The sequence below is a fragment of the Neophocaena asiaeorientalis genome, unplaced genomic scaffold (genome assembly GCF_003031525.2).
Source record: "Neophocaena asiaeorientalis asiaeorientalis breed wild unplaced genomic scaffold, Neophocaena_asiaeorientalis_V1.1 scaffold294, whole genome shotgun sequence".
Classification (NCBI taxonomy): Eukaryota; Metazoa; Chordata; class Mammalia; order Artiodactyla; family Phocoenidae; genus Neophocaena; species Neophocaena asiaeorientalis.
The window spans coordinates 2,283,316-2,297,142 of record NW_020173945.1 but is presented as its reverse complement, the minus strand read 5'-3'; the positions used below and the strand labels follow the sequence as shown (position 1 = coordinate 2,297,142).

General features: G+C 45.2%; 1 protein-coding gene across 1 annotated transcript in view; it reads left to right on the top strand.

Moving 5' to 3' along the window:
- The window catches only part of ASB18 (ankyrin repeat and SOCS box containing 18), a 63,841-nt gene that overhangs the window by 12,763 nt on the left and 37,251 nt on the right, over nucleotides 1-13,827 (top strand). The window contains exons 2-3 of the mRNA XM_024752782.1: nucleotides 9,930-10,052; nucleotides 13,750-13,820. Coding sequence (XP_024608550.1) covers nucleotides 9,930-10,052; nucleotides 13,750-13,820 — 194 coding nt within the window. The remainder of the gene's footprint in view (nucleotides 1-9,929; nucleotides 10,053-13,749; nucleotides 13,821-13,827) is intronic.

The following is a 13,827-nucleotide window of genomic DNA, read 5'->3' as shown; positions in this document are numbered from 1 at the left end:
AGTTAGCGAGGTGTCGTCCCCCAGTATTGTACTCTTCCACATGACGGGAATGAGATTTCTCAATAATGTGAAATGAGTACAGACAACTTAATTCATTATTAATAGATACACTTGATCTGAGGAGGTAAAATGTTTTAATGTTTTGTTAAATGAGGTGTGCTGTGCTAACACTGTTATTTGGAGAGAAGGTTAGGATATGTTAATATTTTTGGATGTTAATGTCTGCGTGACTAACTCTGGTGAATGGGTGGGTGGGTGTGTCCTGGGCTCTTACAAGCAGAGCCTTACATGCTGGCTCAGCTTATTATTTTTTTAAAAATGTTTTAATTTTTTTGTGTGAATCGCTTCTTTCACTTACATACTATTTTCTTTTTTTTATTGAAGTATAGTTGATTTACAATGTTGTGTTAGTTTCAGGTATAAAGCACAGTGATTCAGTGATACATGCATATATATATTCTTTTTCAGATTCTTTTCCCATATAGGTTATTACAAAATATTGAGTATATATAGTTCCCTGTGCTATATACAGTAGGTCCTTATTGTTTATCAATTTTATATATAGTAGTGTGTATATGCTAAGGTCAAATCCCTCATTTATCCCTTACCCCACCTTTCCCCTTTGGTAACCGTAAGTTTGAAAAAATGTTGTAATTTTAAAAAGCTAAGGGAGGGCTTCCCTGGTGGCGCAGTGGTTGAGAGTCCGCCTGCCGATGCAGGGGACACAGGTTCGTGCCCCGGTCCGGGAGGATCCCACATGCCGCAGAGCCGCTGGACCCGTGAGCCATGGCCGCTGGGCTTGTGCGTCCGGAGCCTGTGCTCCACAACGGGAGAGGCCACAACAGTGAGAGGCCCGCGCACAGCAAAAAAATATCCCCCAAAGAAAAAAAAAAAAAAAAAAAAAAAGCTAAGGGAGTAGGGATGAAGGACGAGTGGGCTTTAGAAATTAAATAAGGAGAGTGAGGGTGAAAAAAGGTGTGAAAGTAAATCCACGGTAAGACCTGGGGCCAGTGCCAGGCGGTGTGGGAACGTTGAATTTAGTCTGTCGGATTTAGTCCATGGCCATTTACAGAAACAATTTGGGTAGGAAGCAGAATATTGATCAGGATAACAGGATGCATTAGTTTGTTTGAGAAAGTAATCAGAATCTCATTATGTCCCCAAGCGGAATGACTTCCTGCCCTAGTGTGCCCATTTACTTGGACGCTTGACCCCAGAAGGAAGCTAGACATTTGCCCAATGGCCTAGGAAAGAATCCATACAGTTGCCCTTTCCTAAGAGCACAAGGAAACTCTACCTCGTGGCCCAAACACATGGGCAGTCAGGGCCCTGGATAACCAGCCTGACCCTGTAACAAACACACTAGCCCCACATTTCAGGCTCTGCTGGGTTGTTCCACAGAACACCACCAGAGCTCATCCTCAGACACTTCTGAGGAAAAGGAAATCATTCATCCGTTCAGTGGCAAGATGCAAAGATCCTGATATCGCATGAAAATAATAATTACCATTTGAACGCTACCATTTTTATCTCATTATCATTTTAAGGTGGATTTTTTGTTTTTTCTGTCTCATTTGATGGAGAAGCAAAAATTCCCTCTTGTTAGCTTCATACCAACGCTACAAGACTTGGTATGAAGAACCAGGTTTTGTGTCTCCCATGGGCAAAACATTATGCTTATAAGTCCCCAAAATATTCTTTACAAAAGTATATTCAGGACTTGAGGACACGGGAAGGGGGAAGGGTAAGCTGAGACAAAGTGAGAGAGTGGCATGTACATATATACACAACCAAACGTAAAATAGATAGCTAGTGGGAAGCAGCTGCATAGCACAGGGAGATCAGCTCGGTGCTTTGTGACCACCTGGAGGGGTGGGATAGGGAGGGTGGGAGGGAGGGAGACGCAAGAGGGAGGGGATATGGGGATATATGAATATGTATAGCTGATTCACTTTGTTATACAGCAGCAACTAACACACCATTGTAAAGAAATTATACTCCAATAAAGACGTTAAAAAAAAAAAAAGTATATTCACATCCAGTGGACTACTTGGCAAGCTAGGTAGAGAGAATTAGTCTGTTCACTGAATCATCCAGATAGAAGTTGGGTATCCTCTTCTGCTTGCATTTTTGTCTCCTAAGTTCACTCCACACTCTGCAGTAAAAGGCCTCGGCAGTTAAATTTCTTTACAAATGAGTTTCCTCCATCAAATAGGTACCATCTGAAACACTAAAAATATTAAATGCATTGATGTGGAGAAAACTGTATCCATCAGAGCCCCTCTCTTTCACGAAGGGCACTGTGTTTGTCCTTGACCAGCTCCCTGAAGCTGAAGCTGAAACTAGCAAGGCCTGAGAATGTGTGGAACCACACTGAAAGGGAGATCAGGGAGGAAGACTGCAGTGTTTGCGCCAGAGAGCAGGGAAGCGGAGATGGAGGAGACTCGTGGGACAAGCCTGTACAAACTGTGATAGACCCCTTCACACCCTCAGTATAGTTACCAAACTCGCTAAGTAATATTGTTGCTTGGCTAACTTGAAAGCAAACAAACCAACCAGAAAAAAAGTTCAATGAGCTAACTTTGTGCCACAAGCAGGACAGAACACACACATTCGAGCAGACACAAAAGTGGGGAAACACGAGGAGGCAAAGCACAGGGGTGTTCAGGGTTCCAGGGAGGACTCCGGGTTACACAAAACCAAGGGTCCCAGTGAGTAAGGGAACTCAAACTGACACAAGTTACTCTACACAGGCATGCTTTGAGGGTTTTAAAATAAAGTCAAATAATTTGCTGCACTTAGGCCACCTAAAGTTAGGTATAAACATCACCACATCCATAGCACGGCTACCTCTGAGCTTAAAAATAAGAAAGAGAAAACTCAGGGCTTTCCTGGTGGCGCAGTAGTTGGGAGTCTGCCTGTCAATGCAGGGAACACAGGCTCGATCTCTGGTCTGGGAAGATCCCACGTGCCTCAGAGCAACGAAGCCCGTGCACCACAACTACTGAGCCTGCTCTCTAGAGCTCTCGAGCCGCAACTACTGAGCCCACGTGCCTAGAGCCCATGCTCCGCAACAAGAGAAACCACCGCAATGAGAAGCCCATGCACCACAACGAAAAGTAGACCCCTCTCGCCGCAACTAGAGAAAGGCCCGCATGCAGCAACAAAGACCCAGCGCTGCCATAAATAAATAAATAGATAAATAAATAAATAAAATTTTTAAAAAAGAAAGAGAAACCTCTAGTGCCAGAAACAAGGGGACCCCCGGCAGTGAGTGGCAATTTCAACCAAGTGATTCACGAGGACAACAGGATCCTATGGACCTGGGATGTTGGTTTCACCCACCAATTTGATACCCACTCGGCCACATGTTCACTCAAATCATCAGTAAGCATATTATACAGTATCAGGCTGGAAACAGATTCTGGTCTTCCCTTGTGAGCAATGGTTCTCAACCTTGGCTGTGTGTTAGAAGCACCTGGAAAGCTTCTAACCATCCTGCTGCCCACGCTGCCCGCTCCAGCCCATTACATCAGAATCTCTCAGGCTGGGATCCAGGCATCAATGTTTTTAAAGCTCCTCAGTGATTCCACTCTGCAGCTGCTGCTTTTCAGGCACCATGTATATTATTTCTCCAGTTCAAGTTTTTTAGCAATATTTTCCTAAACAAAGATCCATATTTTTCCATCTTCTGTAAAAGGTTTTCAACCTTCGATTACAGGTTGAAATATTCATACCTATGCCTACATCTCCTTGCATATTAATGAGATAACCATGACACAAAAGAAAATTCTTTGAGTCCACCCTCACTTCTTCCTAGTGACCCACAGAGCTCCAAGTACCCCCACTTCCTTTTCTAAATACTCCCAACCAACCCTTTTCATGATCCATTTAGGGATCTTGCCCAGAACTGACATCAATTCAGACTTGAAGAATCAAGTTCTTTTCCTATTTGAAAATGAAAACTCTAGTCTTCTGGTCCTTCATCTGTTTTATCTCAGTTTCTCAAAGATTTTGACAATTGCAGAGAAACTTTGTACACAAATTCACCCTTGGAAGAAACTGAGTTTTCATATGGACTGAAGTAGGCAGAGAAGATAAGACTTGAGTTACATCTTGAAGGCTATGCATTGCCTTTTAAACAAGCTGAGAAGGATGAGGATGATAAAAATGAGATACGAATGGCTTGATCCAAGCAAGGTTTTGATGGGCAGAATTGGTGTGCAGCAGGAAAGGAGGAGCCCAACCAAGAGAGCTGGGTGAGGAAACAGTGTTACTCATGTAAATAAAGGACATCGTTCAGCTGGTGGGAAGGAAGATGAAGAACGCCTGTGTGTTGGGGTCCGATGGTCACTGCTTTTTTCCATGGGATCTTTTTTATTGAGTTATGATTAACACACAATATTACATTAGTTTCACGTGTATAACATAGTGATTCGGTATCTTTATACATTATGAAATGTTCACCACAATAAGACCAGTTACCATGTGTCACTATAAAAAGTTGTTACAATATTATTGACTATATTCCCTGTTGTATTATTACATTCCCTTGACTTATTTATCTTATAGCTGGAAGTTTGTACCTCTTAGTCTCCCTTAGCTATTTTACCTGTCCCCTCCACCCCTCTCCCCTTTGGCAACCACCAGCTTATTCTCTGTATCTATGGGTCTGTTTCTGTTTTGTTTTGTTTTGTTTTGGGATTCTACATGTAAGTGAGATATTACAATATGTGTCTTTCTCTGTCTAACTTATCTCACTTAGCATAATAGCCTCCAGGCCATCCAAGTTGCCACAAATAGCAAGATTTCATTCTTTTTACAGCTGACTAATATTCCATTGTATATACACATCACATCTTCTTTATCCATTCGTCTCTGGATGAACACTTAAGTTCCTTCCATATCTTGACTGTTGCAAATAGCGCAGCAACGAACATAGAGGTACATATATCTTTTCTAATTAATGCGGGGTTTTTTCCTTCAGATAAAATACCTAGAAGTGGAATTGCTGGATCATATGGTAGTTCTATTTTTAGCTCCATACAGTTTTCCATAGTGGCTGCACCAGTTTACATCCCTACCAACAGTGCACAAGGGTTCCCTTTTCTCCATGTACTCATTAACACTTGTTATTTGTGATCTTTTTTGGTGATAGCCATTCTGACAAGTGTGAGGTGGTATCTCATGGTGGTTTTGATTTGAATTTCCCTGATGATTAATGATGTTTAGCATCTTTTCATGTGTCTGTTGGCCATCAGTATGTCTTCTTTGGAAAAATGCCTGTTCAGGTCCCCTGCCCATATTTTAATTGGATTGTTTGTTTTCTTGATATTGAGTTGTATGCATTTTTAATATATTTTGGATGTTAACTTCTTGCCAGACATATCATTGGCAAATACCTTCTTCCATTCAGTAGGTTGCCTTTTTGTTTTGTTGATGGTTTTCTTCACTGTGCAAAAGTTTTGTAGTTTGAATTGGTCCCATTTGTTTGTTTTTGCTTTTGTTACCCTTGCCTTAGGAGACATATCCAAAAAACATATTGCTAAGACTGATGTCAAAGAGGTTACTGCCTATGTTTTCTTTTAGAAGTTTTATGGCTTCAAGTCATATTTAAGTCTTTAATCAATTTTGAGTTTATTTTTGTGTATGGTGTAAGAGAGTGGTCCAGTTTCATTCTTCTCCATGTAGCTGTCCAGTTTTCCCAACATCATTTATTGAAGAGACATTTCTCCATCATATATTCTTGCATCCCTTGTTGTAGATTCGTTGACCATATGTGTTTATTTCTGGGGTCTCTATTCTGTTCCACTGATCTATGTGTCTATTTTTGTGCCAGTACCATACTGTTTTAATTACTATAGTTTTGTAGTATAGCTTCAAGTCTGAGAGTGTGACATCTCCAGCTTTGTTCTTCTTCCTCAAGATTGCTTTGGCTGTTTGAGGTCTTTTGTGGTTCCATACAAATTTTAAGATTATTTTTTCTAGTTCTGTGGAAAATGCCATTGGTATTTTCATGTGGTTTGCATTGAATCTATAGATTGCTTTGGGTAGTAGAACATTTCAATGATATTGATTCTTCTAATCCATGAGCACCAAATGTCTCTCCATTTGTTTGTGTAACCTTCAATTTCTTTCCTCAATGCCTTACAGTTTTCTGAGTACAGGTCTTTTACCTCCTGAGGTAAGTTTATTCTTTCTGATGCAAATGTAAATGGGATTGTTTTCTTCATTTCTCTTTCTGATAGTTCATTATTAGTGAATAGAGATGCAACAGGTTTCTATATATTAATTTTGTATCCTGCAACTTTAGTGAATTCTTTTATTAGTTCTAGCAATTTTTGGAAGAGTCTTTGGGCTCTCCTGTATATAGTATCATGTCATTTGCAAATAGTGACAGTTTTACTTCTTCCTTTCCAATTTGAATGCCTTTTATTTCTTTTTCTTGACTAATTGCTGCGGCCAGGACTCTATGTGTTCCCTGAGAGTAAATGTGTGTATTTTTTGTCTCTGAATCCCCCAAACCTAATAGCACACCCTACAACATAATATTACACAAATGATTATTGAATAAATAGGTGAATGAATGGGTTGACTTTCAGCCATTTGTGGGGGTTTTCTTGGTTTTGTTTTTATTTTTCTTGGCTTTTTTTTAATGTAAGACTCACACACACAGCTCTTCTTGTTCTTTAAAACAACAACTCTGCCATGCTGCCGTGTAGAACTAATCTCCATGTCCTACTCGTGAAACCAATTCTGTCTACCCAATTCTGTCTACCGTAAGCTATTTTTAAAGCCCTCACAAAGAACCAAGTCTGTTTCTGGACTACTACCCCATACCCACTGAAATCAAGCTTGAGTATTTAGGGTGTTGTTGACAAATATAACACTTGGAAAGCTAAATTTAGCATAGAACACAGGGTGGAATGGCTCTTATCCCTGGACTCACCTCCAGGGTCCCACCCCTTTTAAAAATAGCCCATGACAACATGTATCAGGTACAAAAGAATGCTCCAGTTTAAAGTACAGGCTCCAGTTGGATCCTGGATTATAGTTGCATATGAAAAGTCTTTCAGAAATGTATCTAATTACAAGCTATCAGTCTGAGAAAATAACAGGGCAGAAAGGCTATGTTTAAAGAAACGAAATACCTAAAGAATTAATATTGCTACTGAAATGAATAGAGCAATGACATAATATGGAAATGAAGAGGGAAGAGTAGATGACTTTATTCTAGTGGACGTTCCAGAAAGGAAATGGTCTCCGTAGTGTTGCTGTTTGTCATTCTCCGTAAGCTCTTGTCGCTTGCGTCTGATAAAGGCTGCATGCTCCTTGCAAACATGGTCTGCATAATCTTTACCACTGCATTTTCCATAGCACTCAGCAGTGCTCTGGGACACCCCCAGCCCCTACACTATCTTCACCAACGTGAGCCCTTCAGCCTTTGAGGCACTGTCAACACCACTTATCCGCCTGCACAAAGCATCACAGAGGAGCAGAGGCTACACCTCTCCCATCCCAGCACCCTGCAACCCCCTTCTGTAGAGAAGATGTGGGCTTTACCATTTGGGGGAAGCTCCAGGCCTTGGGTCAGCCCGTGTAATACAGTTATGCCTGCAAATCAGGTCTATGATGAGAGTAAAACATCTTTATTAAATTATAAGTGCATCCAATCTCCCCTCCACTCTTTACTGCAAGCCTTGCTAAGAAAGGTCAAGAGTATTCTGCTGGGTCCCCCCCTTTGTGGAAAATCTCAATGAAAGGGGCACCCCAGGGGCCAGATTACTCTGAGAGATCCTGCTCAGGCTTTAGAGGGACTTAGAGAGAGGCAGGGGGTGGTCGGGGGGCAGCTTTGGGGAGTGAATGAGAGTGAGAGAGAGGGACATGGGAAAAGAGGGTGCTTACGAAGTCCAGCTCTGACTACAGAGGTGCTACCTCATGAGCCCTAATCCTTGACGTCAGGTCTTTTCTCCTGCTGTCTCTATGCTGTTTGACTGCAACACCACATAGCAATGGATCCCACGATCCCTGGGCTACCGCTGGCACTGAGAGGATGGTGGCTACTGATACTCACACCTCCCTCCCCCGGAGCTCTGTGCCTAGCTCTCCTGGGCACACGCTCCACCCCCTTTGCTGGTCCAGGCAGTGCCCTCCCGACTCTCCTTCCTCCCTGTAGCCTCTGGTCACATTTTTTATTGTAAGTCACATAGACGTGGCACGGGATCCTGTCAGCCAGCTGCACTGGCCCATCCCAGCTTCCTAGCAGGGGAAAACAAGAATTGGAAAAAATATATGAGAATTGTGTTTTATCTATGTTATAAGAAAACAGTGACCTTATTAATTTTTTTAAAAAACTTTCCATTGAAGTATAGTTGATTTACAATGACGCAGGTGTACAGCAAATTGACTCAGTTTTATATATATATATGAATATATATACTCCTTTTCAGATTCTTTTCCATTATAGGTTATTACAAGATATTGAACATAGTTCCCTGTACTATAGTAAGTCCTTGTCGTTTATCTATTTTATATATAGTAGTGTGTATCTATTAATCCCAAATTCGCAATTTATCCCTCCCTCCCCCGCTTTCCCTTTTGGTAACCATAAGTTTATTTTCTACGTGTGTGAGTCTATTTCTGTTTTGTAAATAAGTTCATCTTTATCATTTTTTTAGATTCTACGTATAAGTGATATCATATTTGTCTTTCTCTGTCTGACTTGCTTCACTTAGTATGATAATCTCTAGATCCATCTATGTTGCTGCAAATGGCATTATTTCCTTCTTTTTTATGGCTGAGTGATATTCCATGATAGATACATAGATAGATAAATACGTAGATAGTTAGAGAGATAGACAGATAGATAGATGATAGATAGATCACATCTTCTTTATCCATTCATCTGTCGATGGACGTTTAGGTTGTTTCCACATCTTGGCTATCGTAAATAGTGCTGCTATGAACATAGGGGTGCATGTATCTTTTCGAATTAGAGTTTTCATCTTTCCTGGATATATGCCCAGGAGTGGGATTGCTGGATCATATGGCAACTCTATTTTTAGACTTTATTAATTTTTAGACTTTATTAATTTTTAGACAATAAAATAAAGCCCTGAACTACAGTGTAGCAAGTAGCTAGTAAGTTACTAATAAAGAACTGTTACCATCCATTAAAAAAAAAAATTGTGGCATCTCTCATCTTCAGCAAGGGATGCGCATTTTGGGATCAGTTCTCAACAACTGGAAGAATCTCACAGGCCACCTGGGGCCCCAGATGATGCCTTTGGGAATCACTGGTGTGTCCTACTATGGAGCCTCCTACCCGGGGACACTTGAGCACAGCCCGGTCATTTGCAGTGTCCAGCTGGGCCTCCTTCACACAGCCTCGGGGCTGACACAGCCCTCAGAATACACATCCATTCACCACTGGCCACAGCAGCTAAGGAAGTGGACGGGATGAAAGCAAGAAGACACACTACAGAGCAGGAAAGAGAAGCCCTGCCTATTTCAGGCTGTGTCTGCCCTTGTCGTGCAGAGAGCTGTTTGGAAGATATACAGATGTGCCTGTCTCTAGAGTTTACATCTATACAATCACAAGGGTGGCTGAGCTCTTTGGCATATTAGTGGTCACGTGATGCTGGCCATATCAAGTAACCATTATCACATCAGAGCCCACAGGAGTTAAAAATACACCACCACCCGAGCCCCAACTGGATGACAATTGAGTAATAACAATAGAAATAGCTCACACTCCATAAGACCATCTTTCCCCTTCCTGGAGAACTTTTCTGAGGTCATCGGCATCGCAATGAAGAGACAGCCAGAGCCAGTTACAGGGAAACTTCAGATCTTTCAGAAGATGGGAATAGAGCCTCAAGCAAGAGCTGGGTGGCCGGTGCTCGAGTACCATGCTGCCTTGGTCACAGGAGACCTGGACCGTCTTAAGCTCCTCATGGACCAGTTCTTCCAGGACGCCAACGTGGTGTTTGAGATCAAGAAGGATGAGATGGAGTGGCAGGTGAAATCCCCGGCCACATTTGGACCGTCAGGTACCTTTCCTCCTTTAAAGCCCGGTTATTTATTTTTTTAAGGAGCTACTAACACACCTCTGAACATATAGCTCCAGTGTGTAGACTGCTCACACGGGTGCTGCATTTAACATACTCGAGCAAAAGACATCTAGAAGCCAAACTTTGCATGCATGATTTTTAAGAAGTAGTTTTTGTTTTGTTTTGTTTTTTGCGATACGCGGGCCTCTCACTGCTGTGGCCTTTCCCGTTGCGGAGCACAGGCTCCGGAGGCGCAGGCTCAATGGCCGTGGCTCACGGGCCCAGCCGCTCCGCGGCATGTGGGATCTTCCCGGACCGGGGCACGAACCCGCGTCCCCTGCATCGGCAGGTGGACTCTCAACCACTGTGCCACCAGGGAAGCCCTAAGATGTAGCTTTTAGGTGAGAGATGAGAGAGATCAAATTGGAAAGGCCAAGCTGTTGGTGAGAAGGGCCCTTCCCACGCTGGAGGTGCCTCTTGTCTTTAAAAAGAGCTTTGGTTTGAATGCTGATCTGCCAGAGCCTGGATCCAGCAGCCAGGGAGGCAGAGATAAAGTACAGCCTCTCCTTTGAGTGCACCCGGAGCGGGTCCCTGGCGAGCAGCCGTGGGCTAGTTTCCTCTGTGAATCCGTGAGCACCACGGCTCCAGCGGGGAAGCTGGGACACAGCCAGCGTCGTGGAGGGACAGCTCTCGGGAGATGCTCCTCCTGGAACCCAGGGGAGCCTGGGAAGGGGAAGGAGGGGGAGAAACCAGAGGTCCTTAAGTTGTATATGTCTGCATTCTTGCCGCCTGGACCCTGTCGCTATGTGCCGGGCAGGCAAACATACCCCCAGGTAGAGAGAAGTCCCCTCACCCCATCTGGGACGAACAGACCTTCTGACCATCAGGCTGCAGTGTGACCCCCTTGGCTGGCACTCTGCCTTGGGCACCCTTCCTCCCGTGCATCCCGATGCCACATGTTTACCGAGAGGGTTCATGTGTTGGAACCTGTGAGGATTTCAGACTCTGTGGTCAGTGGGCCAATGGCCAGTGCCCCGTGGCCCTGACTCGTGATCTCTGGCAGGCCAAGAATGAGGAAGGGCAGTTGCCAAAGCACTGATCCAGTCTGTGTACACCTCACACAGGGAGAAGGGAATAAACCCAAACCCTGCCAAAGGGCTGAGCAGCTCAGAGCCACCAGCGAGGCGGCAGAGGCTGCGGGGAAGGCACACGCAGGTCTAGTCTGGGCCAAAACCCCTCCCAGCCAAAGGCATCCCAGAGCCTTTTTGGGTCTCCTCTCCCTCACCTGTCCCAGATGGGGCACACATCTTCCTCCAGAGGGCTGTGTGACCATTCAACCAAGAATGCCAACTGCTTGAATGTTCGCTCAATGTTTTTTTTAATCGCATGCCTCGCAGCCCTGGACACACACACACTCAAATGTTGCATTGATAGATATTAGTGTCAGTTCATGGTCTGAATCAAAGCCTCCTTCCTGTTTTCCCCCTCAATCTTTCCACCCCTAAGTTTGCTGTTTTTCTATGGCACATCTGTACGACAGGAGATTAGAGCATTGTGGCAGTGAAGGGACCTGAGATATTACCGAGCAAAAGGGCAGCCCTGGGAGTTAGTGCTGGCCTGAGGCCTCAATGCAGGCTGGGAAGAGAGGATGGACACTTCTGGACTCTGTGCTCTTTCAGCTCAGCCACCTGAATTCTCCCAGCTGGTCCAGTAGCAGAAATGACCAAACCCTGGCTGAGAACAGTGGCCCCGACACTGCCCTCGCTCATACGAGGACTTCCTGGAGGCCAATTCAGCCCCTCCTGAAGGGAGCCATGGGGAAGGGGATACACAGGTTCATAGTGGCTGGCTCCTGGGTACCACATCCACGATGGAATGCTGGCCCCATCAAGCTCGCAGTGCCAGGAAAGCATTAGCATGGAGGAGTGGATGTTTAGAGGGAGGTATCACATGGGGAGAAGCCTGCTTCTGTGCTCTTCCTGGTGGCAGAACCTGGACCAAGGGTGCGATTTACAGGAAGCTGATTGATGATTCAGGTTTACTGAATGAGAGAGCTGCCTTTGAACGGGATTCTCTGGAAGGCCTGATAGAAGCTCATCACCATCTCCAGGGACCTGGAGAAGGGGGCTGGCCCTAAGCTATGGCTGAGCTAAATGCCCAGCCAAGGCCCCTTCCCATCAGTCCAGGGGAAGACTTGGGAATCTTGGGTGGGTGAACAGAGCTGCTGATGGTGGGAATTTAGCATGCCCTAGAAAATGGAGTACCCCCTTCCTTGACCCGCAGTAAGTAAACTTCCTATCTCAGGAAAATGAGTAGAATCAACAACCAGGAGCTGCCCCTACAAGAATGTAGGTCACTGTTACAGTCATATCCATCATGCCCCTCAAATCAGACCCAGTCTTCACTGGGCAGGGCAGCTCAAACCCATGCAGGCCCACGTCCACAGGGCCTCCAGCCACCATCACCCACCACCAGGACGACAGGCCCCCTCTTCCCCCACCGAGCGTGCACAGCCTCCAGGCTGGGCCTTGGGGACGCGGGGCGGGCTGGAACCGTGCGCTGCATGGAGGTACGTAATTACGAGTGGTCTTTCAAACTGCTCAGCATGGGTCCCGGGAAGGAGGTGGCCTGTGCAAAGGGTCTCCTCCACAGCTCATTACAGCCACAGTATCGATTCTTCCATCATTATCAGAAGGCATCCCTGCCATGTGAAATCCTGTCCCTTGAAGTGTATTCACCAGGGACAGCTCTCCCGCATTTCCAGGAGTGCCCACAGCTGCTAACAACCTTCCACAGGCCTTTTGAAGCCCAAAGTTTTCAGAGAAGTGAAATGTATAGTTCCTGCTCCATTCATCCCTCAAGGAAGAGCAACCCTACACACACACACACACACACACACACACACACACACACACACAGCCCTAAAGAGCGCAAAGGAACAAACCAGAATTGTGCTCAATGCAGACCACCACATCAAAGGGTGCTTCTGAAACCCGGCCACTTCCAAGACAACTAAACTTTCCGAGTCCTTTTCTCGAGCAACCTTGGTGATGGGGGTCAGTTTGTTTTGTCTGTTGTCTTCTCCTCTTAATGATAAAGGGGTAAATTCGGGGCTCGAAAAGAGAGGGCTTGGATTCCAGAAAAATCCACAGCTCACTTTCCTCCCTCAAGCTGCCCCTAATTCAGAGTCTGGAAAATGTGAATTCCTCACGTAAATTCTCCCACTGTCCACCCTGCTTGTTCAGCTTTTAACTCCTCAGATCTTACCCAAGTTACCCTCATATTTCGCAAAACCCTCGTGCTTCTCAATAACCGCCCACCCCAATCTCTCTCCTTTGTATTTCTTCTCTCCCTGCTTCTCCATCTCTGTCTTTCCAGTGTGTCTCTGCCCTGTGTGCTGTTACTCTCTTTCTCCCCTCTTCCTACACTTCTTCCCCTTGCTACCTCTCTGCCCCTCTCTGTCAGGGCCCTTTCACCTCTACCCCCAGGCCTCCCTCCATCCCTCATCCCTGATCCAGTTGCACCTCACTGGGTCTCTCTGTCCCGAACCCTGAGCATCTTTGTGTATCTCCCTACGTGCCCACCTAGTACCTACTTCTAAGAGATGGTTTCACCCTATTTCAGTCTTAATGGACACCGCTCCCCACCAGGGTCCCCCGACTCACCTGACCTCTCCCCACCTCCCCTCCACCCCCAGGCCTCTGGACCCTGGAGTACAAGCGCGAGCTCACCACGCCCCTGTGCATCGCCGCGGCCCGGGGCCACACGGCCTGCG